The sequence below is a fragment of the Haliotis cracherodii genome, unplaced genomic scaffold, assembly GCF_022045235.1.
Source record: "Haliotis cracherodii isolate W230 unplaced genomic scaffold, xgHalCrac1.p SCAF_2, whole genome shotgun sequence".
NCBI lineage: Eukaryota > Metazoa > Mollusca > Gastropoda > Lepetellida > Haliotidae > Haliotis > Haliotis cracherodii.
Genome location: NW_027266275.1, coordinates 54,375,509 through 54,391,961, shown reverse-complemented (window position 1 = coordinate 54,391,961; position 16,453 = coordinate 54,375,509). Strand labels below are relative to the sequence as shown.

General features: G+C 40.2%; 1 protein-coding gene across 1 annotated transcript; it reads left to right on the top strand.

Annotated features, from left to right (window-relative positions):
* Positions 1-250: 250 nt before the first annotated feature.
* LOC139469273 (uncharacterized) lies at positions 251-16,022 on the top strand. The gene is made up of 14 exons (XM_071251416.1): positions 251-482; positions 1,797-1,976; positions 2,242-2,405; positions 3,013-3,139; positions 4,727-4,823; positions 5,610-5,810; positions 7,070-7,155; positions 7,394-7,512; positions 8,211-8,349; positions 9,466-9,566; positions 11,303-11,391; positions 12,148-12,348; positions 14,159-14,475; positions 15,522-16,022. Exons 1-14 carry the CDS (start codon positions 354-356, stop codon positions 15,660-15,662), a joined length of 2,091 nt encoding a protein of 696 aa, XP_071107517.1. The 5' UTR covers positions 251-353; the 3' UTR covers positions 15,663-16,022.
* Positions 16,023-16,453: the final 431 nt, after the last annotated feature.

Below are 16,453 nucleotides of genomic sequence, written 5' to 3'. Positions count from 1 at the left end.
CATTGCTGAATTCTCGCACCCAGCGAGACTTTGATTTTATCAAAAACATAAGACATGATACGAAATATGAACATCTTTTTACTTACAATTTTCTCATCGTGCGAGTGTAATATATTCTATGCATAATATTAAAACACATCATATTGCAACGTAAGCATGTTAACAGAGCCAACACAAGGTGAACAGTTGGTAAAGGAAAAAGAGAATCTAAATATTCGTCAAAATACCACTTTTTAGGATCCAAGATGTCAGCGCCCAGCGATATCAACACATACACATGGATCTTCGTGCAGTGACTAGCTTTAGATATTCTACAGTAATTTCATGAAGCGACTATACCCTTTTTGTGAATTATGGAAAACTCAAAGGTTATATCTGACTTTGTCAGAATGAGTAAGCGTGACAAAAGACTGGCGAACAAGAAACGTAAAGCCGAAGTTCTGATTGATTTACTCAGCCAGACAGATGTGCAACGCAAACGGGTATAAAGTTTTAAACATAGTTAACAAGTTTACCATGATTTGTCAGTAATCATTTCCTTCGAATTTATATTAAGTGTACGTTAATATACACGATATGATTTTAGTTATAATACTGACTAGATATGATTAACAACTTCGGCCCCCTTATTTCTTGTATGTCCAACTGTAAATGTAATCATGGTGATACTACTGAATTACTGCTAAAAGCGACTTAAAACAATACTCACTTACCTAAGGGCTCAGCACTCCTTTCAGTCATGTTAGAAGAATGATTATAGAATAAGGACATGTTTGAAAGGAGGACAGTGAAATGATCAGTAAAACAACCTGAACACTTGATATAACGACAATCAGTGTGTGTTGCCCATTATTGAATAGCAAATGTCAGTCTATGAAAACCACAGGCAGTGATACAGGACACACCTTTACTAGACTAAAGTGTCCTTTGGCACTATATCAGTAGATACAGAGTTCCAGATAACTTTTTGAGCATTTGAGTTTTCACTCGGGCTATTACATTTTTCATTGGGTTACCAATATTTTTTCACACATATATTCATCACTCTATTGGGTGTTTCCCCAAATGAGGGAACATTTTAAGATTTAAAACAAATGAAATAATGTGTTAGATGTATATAAGATGTATATAAATATAGGCCTGACTCAGAGGGTACATAAGCTTGTAATTGTGTTTCAGAAATTAGTTGCGTTGTACGCGTAGTGAAAAAGCTTTTATTGGGTATTTACGCGTACTGTGTTTATACATTTGAGTGTTTCATAATTGAAAGCAATTGGGTTTTGAATATTTCTGGGGGGTATTTTACTCAAAAACGCTGCTTATCTGTAGCTCTGATCGAGATTTTAATGTTAATATTTGTACCATAACCATGATGATTATCAGGCAATTTGCTAGACTAATTAATAGTAGCTAGGTTAGGTAGGTACGTTGCATTGAGACTAATCATGCTGTTGCTGATGGTTAAAAGTGCACAGTGTGGGTAGCTTGTGTATATCAATAGCCTATATTTAGAAGTTAGAATATAAATGAAATATATGTATTTCTTTTAGTAAAACCATACACATTCACTCCTAGATATACAAAAACAGTTTAAGTCTGGTTAGCTACAGAAGGCATGGCTCTTCCAGAAAGGTATACACCCCAGGGAGCTGAGAATAAAAATCAAGTGCGCACTGATCCACTGACCATGCTGACAGGGTAATGATAGTGTAGCACTATGAGCATCCGTTTGGTGAATGGAATATTATTATTATTATTATTATTATTATTATTATTATTATTATTATTATTTCCAGATAAAGTTGACTAAAGGGGGGATATCAGATGATTCACAATTGAAGAAAGTCCAAGATGGTAGCTGTCCTTCAAATTCCACAGGGAAAACAGTGTCGAGGAAGGTGCTGTTGCACCAACTGAAGAAACAGAGAGTGAAAGAGAGAAGAAGATTGAGCAAACCTGCCAAGACAGATACAGCGGTACGCTACTGTCTCCCATTTTTATACATCCATGCTGAAAGTTGATTGTAACAAGAAATTTTCCAGTCAAGCCAGATGTTTAGTTAACTATTGAAGTCACCCATATTATGTTGTAACCTAATAAAGTAGGTTGCGCAAGTTTTTTGATAAACAAGACCTATTTTGATCTGGTTCCCAGTTTTTGCATTGCTTTCATATTGTAGAGAATTGCATTAGAAATGTCACATCTTCTAAATGCTTTCTAAAATGTTATTATCTCCTGCAGGAACGGCCAGCTTTGTATCTCACACTCAAGGAGTTGCTCGAACAACAAGGAAACACACAAGTACCCCGTAAAGAAGATGAGGAGTTACCTCCCTTGTTCATGTTGGATTTGCAACATTTATTGACCTTTGCTCTGTTACCTGACTCGTACAAATACTATCCAAGGTATGCAACATTAGACAAGGGCAGAAAAGGATTCTCTCTTTGTATCAAATTATGGTGTGCTATTCAATTTAGTTCTTATTTTGCTTTATAAAGGTGAAGAAATCTGAGACAGTAGCCACACTTAGAAGTAAAGGGGTCATTTAAGTATTGTTATTAGTATTTTAATGAAGGGTACCCCCTAAATCTGTCATTATTAACATTCTGGCTATGACAAGAACCCATTGATCTTCATGCTTATTTTCAAACACTTAGTTGCGGTATGTCGGCGTTAATGCATAGAATTTGTTGACATCAATGAATTGTCTTGTCTGGCTTGTGCCCATCAATTTGACTACCACTGTGGTCTAGTGGACAAAGTGTCTGCTCGGACAGCGGAAGGTTGGTGGTTCGATCACCTGCCCCATCATACAATTTTTTTTAAATATGTTACTTGTTGTTTCCTTGCCTGGGGTTCGGCATATAAAGGATAAACCAAGGACTGGTCAGCTGTCTTTGGCTTCACTGGTTAAACATTCTCAGGATGTTTCACTTTTTCTATTGCAGAGTATTATGGGGTTGCTGAAGCATGTGAAGAATCCTTTCCATTAATATTGCTTGTTTTCTACAGATGGTGTAAGTTGGCACGTCCCAGGAAGGTGGCCTCAGTGGTTGTCATAGTGATAGACCAACTTAGCTCCAGTGATCTGGAAGAATACCAAGACTGCTTTCCCTTCATGAAGAAAACATTTCATATAGTAAGAAAACTATGGCTTTGGAATTTTTCAAATGTGTGTTGATATTTTGGAATAAAAGTGAGGATTTATACATTTTAAGGATGTGTAGAGCTTGAACATACTTTCCTTGTTTGGTTATTAGCATGATAGTATCAGCTATAAAAAGCTGATTCTCAACTGAATTTTGATGTATAGTTAGTTCCCGATGATATTATTATAACAGTCAGATTATGTGAAATATCTGTATCATGAACTCAGTTTCCTATCTCCAAGACCTGTGAAGATTCGGGTTTAGAATATGTCTCCAGCAACCCATGCAGCTGAAGGGATCAGGTGGTCAGGCTTGCTGACATGGTCAGTGTGTCCCAATTGCGTGGATCAATGCTTCTGATATCAATCACTGGATTGTCTGGTCCAGACTCGATTATTGACAGACCACCGTCATATAGCTTGAATATTGCTGAGTGCGGTGTTAAACAACAAACAAACAAAATCTAATCCCTGATCATTGGGGACTAGGGGGCATGGGTAGCCCAGTCGTCAAAGGCGCCGCGATTCGCTGTGCAGAGTTGCATCCCTTGGGCAGCACGCCAGAAACCAATGATTGTGGGTTCGAATCATGGTTCGCCCCGATTATGTTTCTAGGTTTGTCAACACCATACCCATTCTCGTGGGTTTCATCAAAGTGGTAAATGTCTGAGACCTGCATCACTTTGGGCTTTCCCCCCACATTAAAGCTGACAAGCCGCAATATAACTGGAAAACTGTTAAAAGCGGCGTTTAACCCAACTCACTCACTCATTGTGGACTAATGTTATTCTTCAAGCTACTAACAATTTAGATATAAGACACTGAACTTCTGGATGCGTTAGGGTAGCATGGGTGAGCCAGTTGTTTTATGCAGAGGAATTCACTGTGCAGAGTTGCATCCCTTATGTGTTTCAGAAACCTATGATTGGGAGTATAGATCTGATTAGATTCACCCTGAATATGTTTCTAGGTAGTCAGCACCATACATGTACGTGTTTCACCAGAGTTTTAAATGTTTAAGACCTGCATCACTTCAGGCTTTCCTCCAACATCAAGTTGACACGTTTTGATATTGCTGAATACTTTTCATTCATTCATTCATTCATTCATTCATTCACTTCAGGGTTCCTTTGGATTCTGTTGTGGACAAGTTAATCATACGAAACACGTGTTACCTCCCTTTGGCCGGGGTAGATCCGGGGTAGAATAGGTCTTCAACAATGCTTGCAGTAAAAGGCGACTAAGCTTGTCGTAAAAGGCGATCAGAGGGTCATGCTCGCTGACTTGGTTGATGCATGTCATCAATCCCAATTGCGTGGATCAATGCTCATAATATCAATCACTGGATTGTCTGGTCCAGACTGGTATATTTACAGATCACTGTCATATAGCTGGAATATTGCTGAGTGCAGCGTTAAACAACAAATCAACCAACCCTTTGACACCATTTACCTTCAAGATGTACATTTTTCCTTACTCTTAGTGGAATATTAGTTATTAGATTTTATGTTAATAGTAGCCTAGTCATAGAAACATTAACTGCTTAATTACATCTTTGATTTGCATTCTGCTTCTCAGTTTACCGAGATGATCTCCCCTTATCAATATGGCGGCTCAGTAATGGAGGACGTGTTCCACGTGCCTGTCAGCAAAGCCACCATGAAGGTTAAAGCCAGTGAGTTGGTGGTACTTTACATCGTGTTATTTTTATATCCTGATTTAGGCCTGTGGGGCTGAATAGGCCTCATGTATCTCATCCTTGTCATCAGAGCATACTAAAATGCGCCCCTTTGGAATTCTGGGTTAAAATAAGTCCCTTCTAGCCTATGCTTGTCATACAAGGTTCCTGAATCTGGTGGTCAGGTTGTGTGATTGGCTGATTGCGTGTCTTCGTACCCTGATTGCGTGGGACATTACTCATTACATCAACCACTAGTCTGTCTTGTCCAGACTCAGACATTTACAGGCTGTTTTTTGCTGCGTGTGGCGTTTAACATTAAAAACAAAACACAAGCTCTAAAACTAGACTGATGTGGTCAGCATGGGTGGTCTGCCTCATCATTACATGTGGTTCGCCCCAATTATGTTTCTAAGTTTGTCAGCACCATACCCGTGCTCGTGGGTTTCACCGAAGTGGTAAACATCTGAGACCTGCATCACTTTGGGCTTTCCTCCCACATTAACCTGACATGCCCTGATATAACTGGAATACTGTTAAAAGCGGTGTTAAAAGCGGCGTTAAACCAAAGTCACTCACTCACCCATTGCCTGTGCATCATGGCATGTCCAGTTACCCACCCATTGTTTGCCTGACGATGACATCATACAAACATGATTCTTTCATTAATTACTGTTGATTACCACATATGGTTATAGTTTATAATTACTTTATATTTCTTGCCGAAAAAAGAAGTTCCTTTTAATATTTTGAATTTGGTAAATGTTTCCTCTTGACCTTTAGTGAGTGACCAGGAAGGAAGAATTAAATTGAAGAATCAGATTGATGAGGTGCACAATTCCCAGTTGCGGCTACAGCAGTCTCTGGGCATCACCGTTGCAGGCATCCCAGCGCCGGCGTCTGACTTCGACAGGACCCACCTGCTCCTCAACCCCATGCAGATGATGCAGGATGGCTACCCCATGCCAGTAGACACACTGAAAGGTGGGGGACTGCAGCCTACGTGTTGTCCATTGTAGTAGAATGACAGTAGTATAGTCACATTTGTAGGAATTGTGACCATTGGAGTCGTATCTCAGTAGTAAAGTCACATTTGCAGGCATTTTGACCTTTGCAGTAGTATCTCAGTAGTATAGTCACATTTGTAGGAATTGTGACCATTGCAGTCGTATCTCAGTAGTATAGTCACATTTGTAGGAATTGTGACCATTGGAGTCGTATCTCAGTAGTATAGTCACATTTGCAGGCATTTTGACCTTTGCAGTCGTATCTCAGTAGTATAGTCACATTTGCAGGCATTTTGACCTTTGCAGTAGTATCTCAGTAGTATAGTCACATTAGCAGGCATTTTGACCTTTGCAGTAGTATCTCAGTAGTATAGTCACATTTGCAGGCATTTTGACCTTTGCAGTAGTATCTCAGTAGTATAGTCACATTTGCAGGCATTTTGACCATTGCAGTAGTATGTCAGTAGTATAGTCACATTTGTAGGAATTGTGACCATTGGAGTCGTATCTCAGTAGTAAAGTCACATTTGCAGGCATTTTGACCTTTGCAGTAGTATCTCAGTAGTATAGTCACATTTGTAGGAATTGTGACCATTGCAGTCGTATCTCAGTAGTATAGTCACATTTGTAGGAATTGTGACCATTGGAGTCGTATCTCAGTAGTATAGTCACATTTGCAGGCATTTTGACCTTTGCAGTCGTATCTCAGTAGTATAGTCACATTTGCAGGCATTTTGACCTTTGCAGTAGTATCTCAGTAGTATAGTCACATTAGCAGGCATTTTGACCTTTGCAGTAGTATCTCAGTAGTATAGTCACATTTGCAGGCATTTTGACCTTTGCAGTAGTATCTCAGTAGTATAGTCACATTTGCAGGCATTTTGACCATTGCAGTAGTATGTCAGTAATATAGTCATATCTACAGACATTGTGACCATTGCAGTAGTATCTCAGTAGTATAGTCACATTTGCAGGCATTTTGACCTTTGCAGTAGTATCTCAGTAGTATAGTCACATTTGCAGGCATTTTGACCATTGCAGTAGTATCTCAGTAGTATAGTCACATTTGCAGACATTCTGACCATTGCAGAAGTATCTCAGTAGTATAGTCACATTTGCAGACATTCTGACCATTGCAGTAGTATAGTATAACTGAAAATCTTTTCATTGTGGTGTTATTTCACTTTCCCCCACGAGGTTGAATAAAGAATATATTCCACACATTTGGAGTTTCAGATCGCTACAAGGATTTCAAGTTCAGCTGTAACAGTTACAAATCTGTGTCAAAGAAAAGTCCACTCTTTGCTATAGATTGTGAAATGGTAAGACTGAGCAGTTCCGGTCTGAGGTTAAGATACAGTGTGCAAACATTTTTGTAGTTTAGGTCTCTTTCTTGGTTCATTGATTATTATTTCAAACAAAACCATAATTTTACTGATAATCTCTGGTTTTAAAGAAGAAGAATAATTTGTATGTTTGTTTGACCAGCTTTTGATTCCAACACTTGGGCTCAAGTAGAGATTTGTGCGCAGAGATGAGATAGTATCTTGTGACTTTCAGTGTCTCACGTCAGCCCAGGAGAATGAGTTGACGAGAGTGTCGGTGGTCAACGAGAAGTTAGAGACTGTGTATGACACGTTGGTCAAACCATACAACAGGATCACAAACTACCTCACACAGTAAGCATCTGACAAGAAAAACAGCCCACATAGTTTTGCCAGTTTCAGCAAATCACACCAGGGTATTTGACAAGTTCATTGGTAGGAGAATTGATTAATCTGATGCTTTTTTTAAAAATGTTTATCCGTTTGATCTCCCAGGGACACTTGAGATATTTCTTTATCTGTCCTGGAAAACATGTACTGTATTCGACATAATAAGCACCCAGGGCACTCTCAAAATTAGAAATAGGGGGCTTTTATTAGAATATTATTTCGGTGAAAAACATCAGAGTTGAAAGATTGTAAATTTTGTGGTTTATGCTGACAGCCTGAAATGTTTATATACGACAGATATATTTTTCCAGAATTTAATTTCCCATAATTAAGGATGCATATAACACAGGTATTATACAGTCTTGTGTACATTAATCAATCAGAAGGGGTGCTAATTTGGATTGTTCACTAGCCAATATATTAGCAAATATCGCCATGGGCGTTTATTAGAGTGGGGCTCTTATTACGTCGAATACGGTATTAATGTTACACTTGATAACTAACTGAAGCCAGGATCTGTCTTATAGTTATAGGTGCCACATGAATAAACCATTACACAGGTTGGTGAAAGAAATTGCATGTGTGAAAGAAAGAATCACAAATGAAATCTCAATGATGTATTGCCAGTCACATAGTAACAGCTTCCTGTGCTGTGTGTTCAGATACAGTGGCATCACGAAGACGATGTTGCTTCCAGTGAAGACTCGTCTGAAGGATGTACAAAAACACTTGAAGAGACTCCTGCCCTCAGACGCCATCTGGGTGGGTCAGTCTCTCAACGGGGATCTTCTTGCACTCAAGGTATGCCTTACCCTGGAGAGCTCACCATGACAACAGGTAGCACAACTGGCCCAGGTGGAGGCTCACAATTGGCTGTTAGTCCCTTAGGGAACGGCCATTTATTACAGTGTGGGGTGGGTCAGTTTTCTGACGCACTGAAGTACTGAAAAGAATAACCCTCTACTAATCCTTGTCATATTTTCGGATGACCCCCCCCCCCCCCCTGTCCATGCTGTCCTTGTACCTTTTTTTCCGCTGACCCAAAAGCACTTTATATTTTATCGTAGAATGTTCATTTTCCCCCAAATATGTGTATTAGACAGTCATATTTTTTGGTGACCCTCCCCATATTCCCTCTGACCTCCCCCAATAATATATGAATGGTCCCTTATGCATGCCAGAAACCTATGATCTTGGCTTCAAATCCCAGAGCACCACAATTATGTTTCTAGGTCTGTAATTGCGGTACCTGTGCATGGGGTTTTGTCAAAGTGGTAAGCGTCTAAGACATGTATCACTTCAGACTTTCCTCCCAACAAGCTGACATGCTGTGATTTGACTGTAACACTGTTCAAAGTGACCTTAAACTAAACTCACTCCAGAGTGAGGGTAGTATCCACATACCTCATATTTGTTGCAAAATAGATCCACATGCTTGTTTTTAGGGACCAGCCATTTATTATTGTATGTATTAGATTATCATCCCCATAGAGTACCTTCAGGTAAGGAAAGTCTTGTTGCCATGTTTATCAACTTTATGAACATACCCACAGGAGGTTATCACTTATTGAATCTGTCCATGAGGGGGCACGGGGGGCCCGGTCGTCTAAGGGGCCGCAATTTGGCTGTGCAGAAACCTATGATTGTGGGTATGAATCCCAGTCCACCCCGAATATGTTTCTAGGTTTGTCAGCACCATACCCATGCTCATGGGTTTCACCGAAGTGGTAAACGTCTCAGACCTGCATCATCTCAGGCTTTCCTCCTACATTAAGCTGACACGCCGTGATATGACTGGAATACTGTTAAAAGCGGCGTTAAACCCAACTTACTCACTCATGAAACCATTCCATACATTTATTGATTTGCTGTCTGTCTGACTGCCACTGACACAAGTCTCCATGGTTCATGTTACAGTTGTTCCACCCCTATGTGATCGACACGAGCGTCATCTACAACATGTCTGGCATCAGGTGGAAGAAGACTGGGCTCAAGGCCCTCACAGCTCAGTTCCTCAAGTATGTTCAGTACCATCAACCCATGTTGCATCATTAAGAAATAAACAACTCATGGTCGTGGTTTATTGAAGAAGAAAACACTGCAGGGAGAATAAACCATGAGGGGTTCAGCCCTGGGTCATTTATTCTCTCTGCCGTGTTTAATTGTATGATAAACAGCAACCATGAGTCGTTTATTTCTTATATGAGGTATTAACATTACATACAGCCTCTTTAAAGATGATGATGAAATGTACAAGCTTTAAAAATTTTAACCTGTATTTTAATAATGATGACTCCCTCTATACAATCCGACCTCAGCAATGTCGGACAAGTCAATTTCGTGCGCAGGTGGGTATTTACCGCATATTCTCACAATCCTCACGTCGATATCCTGTACATTTTCTCCCAATGAAGATTGTCATGTCTCGTTTGGATGCGATTGTTCGGCCATCATGTTTGTCTGCATTGGCCAGCTACATCTATGGGGAACAACTCACTAGACACTCCCCTCTCAAATGTACGTCCAATATACGATGTCATCAAGTTGTGAGTGCTTGTTCCAATCATCAGAAATGACGGCATGATAGAACAATGTTTTATTGTGAAATAAACCATGCTTTGTTCTTCATTGTTCTTTGTGATTTATGGCGTAGCTAACTTATATGTCCCCATCGTCAATATGTCTTATATATACAATTACTTTCCAGTGTAGTTGCAATTTTTAATTAAGCCATGGCCTGGTTGCAGCGATTGCTCTGACCAATGAGCGCTCTGATTACATCGGGGGAGGCACGGATAGCCCAGTCGTTTAAGGCACCGTGATTCACTGTGCAGAGTTGCGTCCCATGATTGTGGGTTTGTCAGCACCATACCCATGCTCGTGGGTTTCACCGAAGTGGTAAACGTCTGAGACCTGCATCACTCCGGGCTTTCCTCCTACATTAAGCTGATATAACTGGAATACTGTTAAAAGCGGCGTTAAACCCAACTGACTCATTCACTCACTCCAACAAACGTTGATGTTTCTCGCTTGACAACATGTGCAACTGGTACATCGTGCCTTGTCACTGTCTGCTCTACACATTGTGTGAATCCTTCCATGTTTATGCAAGGAGTAGGGTTAATTTGAGGCCCATGAGCTATAAACGGCCTCATTTCATTAGCTTACTTAAAACAGACATATGTCACTACCACACTGCATAGCATCGTATATGGGTGATGGCTGATGGATGAATGTAAGGTTTGTAAGGCTGAATAATGTTTGATGACAGAACACAACCAGCAATTATTCAAATGATATTGTGAATGAAACAGGATGGCTACTCATTAACAAATTCTGATTCTTTTCTCTGAAAAATATTTTATTATTATCAAGTAAATCATTAATTATGAGAAACAAAGGATAATATTTCTCTGAGGATTACATAATGATGTCAGAATTCTGATCTGATTTCAAACATGGCCCCCATGGCTGCCATATTGAATATATCACATGCATATAAAAAAGTAGGAATAAGTATATGGTAGGCAGAATAACATTCTGATTTTTCGTTGATTTTTATATTTTGCCCTGCTATGACCTTTGGCCACCATATACCCTTGTTTATCTAGTTGATATTGCATTTTAACATCTATAAAGTGAAATTTTGTTTACATGAATATATTAATGATATCTATGAAAGAAACTGCACAAATTCAGATTTGAACATCTGTTTAGTAAAATATTTCTGATGTGTGGACCCTGTATTGTTCAGACAGGACATTCAGACAGGGTCGGCAGGTCACAGTCCAGTGGAGGACGCCCGTGCAGCCATGGAACTCGTTCAGCTGAAGCTGCACAAAGGTCAGAATTGTTTCAAGTTGAAAGTAATATGAGCATCTGTTCTGAGGTGCATGTCACAAGGACCAAAAGTTTCATCTGATAATCAGTAAAACCTCAAACGGGGCAATGATCCAAGGACTGTTGCCCATGTTTAGTTCAGGTCCAGACATTGCAATGAGTACCAGTACCCAGTGCCTGCATGTGTCTGTATGTGAGGGTAGTCATTAACTGTTATTCCACTGTGCATCATACAATTTATATCAGCAAACAAACGCTGTAGTTTATGAACATCAAATACTGCCAATGATTGTCTCCCCAAATCCCAACACCCCAAGTAAGAGGCGACAACAGGATCAGGTGGTCAGGCTCGCTGACTTGGTTGATGCATGTCATTGATCCCAATTGCATGGATCGATGCTCATGATATTAATCACTGGATTGTCTGGTCCAGACTCGATTATTTACAGACCGCCGTCATATAGCTGGAATATTGCTGAGTGCGGCATTAAACAACAAACCAACAAACCCAACACCCCAATACCCCAACGCTTAGTTAAGGAAAAAAAAGGAATTTTGTAAAAGTCTAACAGTCCAATGAAGGATAAAGCTTATTGCCTAAATTGAACTTTTATTTACACTCAGGCACACAATCATTTCAACAACATATACATATGACTATAGAATAAATACAAAACATCTTTGCTGAGCATGATGCTAAATCAACACAGATGACTTGAAGTATAGTTCACTTTTAAAATATGAGTACACTGATGGCAGGTTTGGATTTCGGGGATGCAACTCGGTCTGTGGTAGACCTGGATCCCTCGTCTGAGTGCTGCACCAAGGGTGTGGTTGAGGGTGTGACCGGGAAGGGGGAGACAGCCACCCAGGTGATGGACAAGAGGCGCCTGTTCTTCCAACAGAATAAGTCCTGCTATAACAGTCTACTGGCTCTCATGGCAACAGAGAAGAAGACAGGTATGTTGTTCTTCCAACAGAATAAGTCCTGCTATCACAGTCTACTGACTCTCATGTCGACAGAGGGGGCACGGGTGGCCCAGTCATCTAAGGCGCCGCGATTCGCTGTGCAGAGTTGCATCCCTATGATTGTGGGTTCAAATCCCGATTATGTTTCTAGGTTTGTCAGCACCATACCTGTGCTCGTGGGTTTCACCGAAGTCGTAAATGTCTGAGACCTGCATCACCTCGGGCTTTTCTTCCACATATAACTGGAATACTGTTAAAAGCGGCATTAAACCCAACTCACTCACTCACTCATGGTGACAGAGAAGAAGGCAGGTAGGTTGTGACTCACAGAGGAAAACTACAGGAGAGTAGTGTGATCCTACCCTTACACCATGAATCAGTGCATATCATGATACTCAAGTCATGATATGAAACATATTGTGATACTTCACAGGGATTGATTTAGCTATATGAAACATGCACCAGTGCAGTCTATTTTTGAAAAGTGCAACCTGATATTTATGTCTTCATGCATCAAGTGCATGTAAAAAAAATTCAAATTTGTGTCTGACTTTTCCACACAACAACAATCCACGAACACCCACTACCTCTAAGCTTTATGTACTACATCACTGATCCCTGTGTTAGGTGTAATTATCATGCTTTCTTGGGCTTGACGTCATCACACTGTTGGTACTTCAAGATGATGTGCACATGATCATTGTATGTTTTACAGCAATACACCATTAAGTTATGTAAAATCATGACACAATTTCTGAGATTTTACTTATTTAGACTAGTGTATGCATCCGTGTTTCAACTTGATATATTCATGGGACCAGGGTGTTACCTGGTTTTTCCTGGTGCAACTAGGTTATCATGTCAACATCCACCTTGAATAGGTTAGAGTTCCCCAAATTGATCCCTGCTTCATTTGTGCCATTTTAGTTAACTCTTAAAGTGTTCGGTGTACTGTTACATATACATTTTGCCAACATATCAACTTTTATTTCTGTGCCTCTAACTATGGCTGACAAAGTGGATTTTTTAATGTGGCTGAAATGGGTAGCCATTTTGTATTTGTCCTTATCACGATCGTCATGATCATAATTCATCAGCATCATTGCAACAGGTGCTAAATAAACGGTTCAGACTAACAATTTAGGATATGGTGAGATGCAAATTAGGAGAGAAGGCCAAATATCACACATGCATCAATGTTAAGTATGGGATCTATTAAAACCTGACTAATTCTCTTTGGAAACCAGACCCAATTTATGGTCCCGATTGAATTACATCAGTTTTATAAACATTTTATAGACATCATAGATACAGGGAACTGACTCTTGTACAATTGGAAGTAAATATTGAATTCAGTCTTGTATGTTCATTGGTAACAACTCCTGCTAAAATCTCACTAATCTGGACCAGTGTCTAAACTGGACTAAGTTGCTTAGTAACTTTTGATTTGTTAAGCTCATCTTTTAGCTAATCTGTTCAGCTATGGTTTTGGCTAATCTGAGAAAGAAGGATGGAACGAAAATTTTCCATACATTTCTTTTAAATATAAATCATAATTTTATCCCAAGAAATGGATCCACAAATTTTAAAAAAGAATTGTGTCATAATTAGTAAAACTATGCTGGCCAAGTATCAGCTTCACTAGGCAAACCATTGTTTCTAATATTTGTATTTTTTTGTGATTTCAACATCGTCAATAACTCCATTCTATCCATACACAACTGACAAATGGGAAAATGATATGAAGACTTTAAATTATGGTGCACAGTGTAGTCTGACATATCTGTGTTGGTGTTTACAGCTGCAGTTATTGACAAGGCGGACACGCTACCATCACACTTGTCTGTTTGTTGCACCGTCGGGTCATCAGACAAAGCCAGGACTGAGGTTGCAGCGCAGGCGGTGCAGAAGCAGGACTTTGTGTGGGTGCAGCTGCATGCTCTGAATCAGAGGACGAAAAGTAACACTGCCAACACAGGGGAGGAAAAGGTAACAGCAGAGTCAAGGGAGGAGAAAGAGACAGCAGCATCTGTGAGAAAAACTGGTGATTCTGATGAAGAGAAAGAGGAGTCCATGTTGAGAGAAGAAGGGGAAAAGGAAGACGAGGACTTGATTAAGGTTAGAAGCACTAGAACATTAAAAACATTCAGTATCATTTAGTTACTTAGGAGATACTGGGGCAGTTGGGTAGCCTTGTGGTTAAAGCTTACGCTTGTCACGCCACAGACCCGGGTTCGATTCCCGACATGGGTACAATGTGTGAAGCCCATTTCCTGTGTCCCCCGCCGTGATATTGCTGGAATATTGCTAAAAGTGGTGTAACACCATACTCACTCACTCACTCATTTAGGAGATAAACTTACTGTGTTTTCAATGTAGACCTAGGTTACCTGTAGATTTACCCATGCTAAATTGAATTTGGAACTGAACATGCAGCTTGAGGTTTCAAATGTAAATTTAGCGCTGTTAAATCTACAGGTAACCTAGTTCTATATTGAAAACACAGAATGATTATCTAAATTCTACCATGACAAAACAAAACAAAATATATAATCTCATTAAAATCAGATCTGAGTTCTCGCTATTGCTAAACAAAGATCTGAGGACATTCCATTACGGGTCACATCGGAGCGACAAGGCCTTCCGGCTCAGTCAGTATAAAGCATCCGAGAGGGGTAGCCATGTTAAACTGCGGCATGGTATCTCAGTGGCCTAGCACTAAAAGACTGACATAAGTCCAGATTAGTATTAGCAACTACACATGCATACACATCACTGTATACATGAGTGAGCTGTGTTTAACGCCACAGTTATATCACCATGCATCAGCTCAATGTGGGAGGAAAGCCCGAAGTGATGCAGGTCTTAGATGTTTACCCCTTCGGTGAAACTCACAAGCAGGGGTCTGGTGCTGACATACCTAGAAAAATAATCGTGGTGAACCGGTTTCAAACCCACAATCATAGGGTTCTGGCATGCCCAAGGGACGCAACTCTGCACAGTGAATTGTGGTGCCTTAGACAACTGGGCCATCTGTGCCCCCCTGTACAAGAGAAGTAATCTTGAACGTGAGGTGTAACCCCAATTCATCTCACTTCCATTTATTGACACACCCAATGTGTAAATGTTCCTCTTGTCATCAGTTTGAAATTCATGTATTTCAGAGATATATGAAGCGAATAGACAAAAGAGTGAAGAGGATTGCAAAGAAGGTTCGACCAAAGTCATTGTTGTGTGTGGTGTTGTCAGGGCAACCAAGTAACAAGGTGATTCACAATGCAGGTGTCCTTCTAAAGATCACATGACACTTACACCAGTGTATCACATAATCCATTCTGTCTGAGACTATAGTTGACCAGCAGATTGGGCATCACAAGGAGGGTTTGGTCAGTGCTGACCATACAGTGATCAGCAGAGTTGGCATCACAAGGAGGGTGTGGTCAGTGCTGACCTTTCAGTGACCAGTAGGGTTGGCATCACAAGGAGGGTGTGGTCAGTGCTGACCATTCAGTGACCATTCAGTGACCAGCAGAGAGTGCATCACAAGTACATTCAGTGACCAGCAGAGAGTGCATGACAAGGAGGGTGTGGTCACTGCTGACCATTCAGTGACCAGCAGAGATGCATCACAAGAATCACTATTATCATGGTTCCATGTACAGAAAATAAAGCACATTCATTGATTACTTCTGTACTTTCTTTGTCTTTACAGTTTTATCTTTTACTTGCACCTAAGAGTGGCACAGCTTGTGGGGGTTTATTAAGCCTTGCAAAGTTTAGTTTTATACCATATATCACTATTATGATATTTCACTCTCACTGTGATGCGAAGTATGACATCAGTCATGATTAAGAAAGAAGCTTATAACTGCACATTAGCCTATGGCAGGACTTTTAGTAGGAGTGAATTTCAGCTTCATATAATTTGTTTGTTGTTTAACGCCGCACTCAGCAATATTCCAGCTATATGACGGCGGTCTGTAAATAATCGAGTCTGGACAAGACAATTCAGTGATTGACATCATGAGCATGGATCTAAACAAATGGGATATTATGACATGCATCAAGCAAGTCAGCGAGTCTGACCACCCAATCC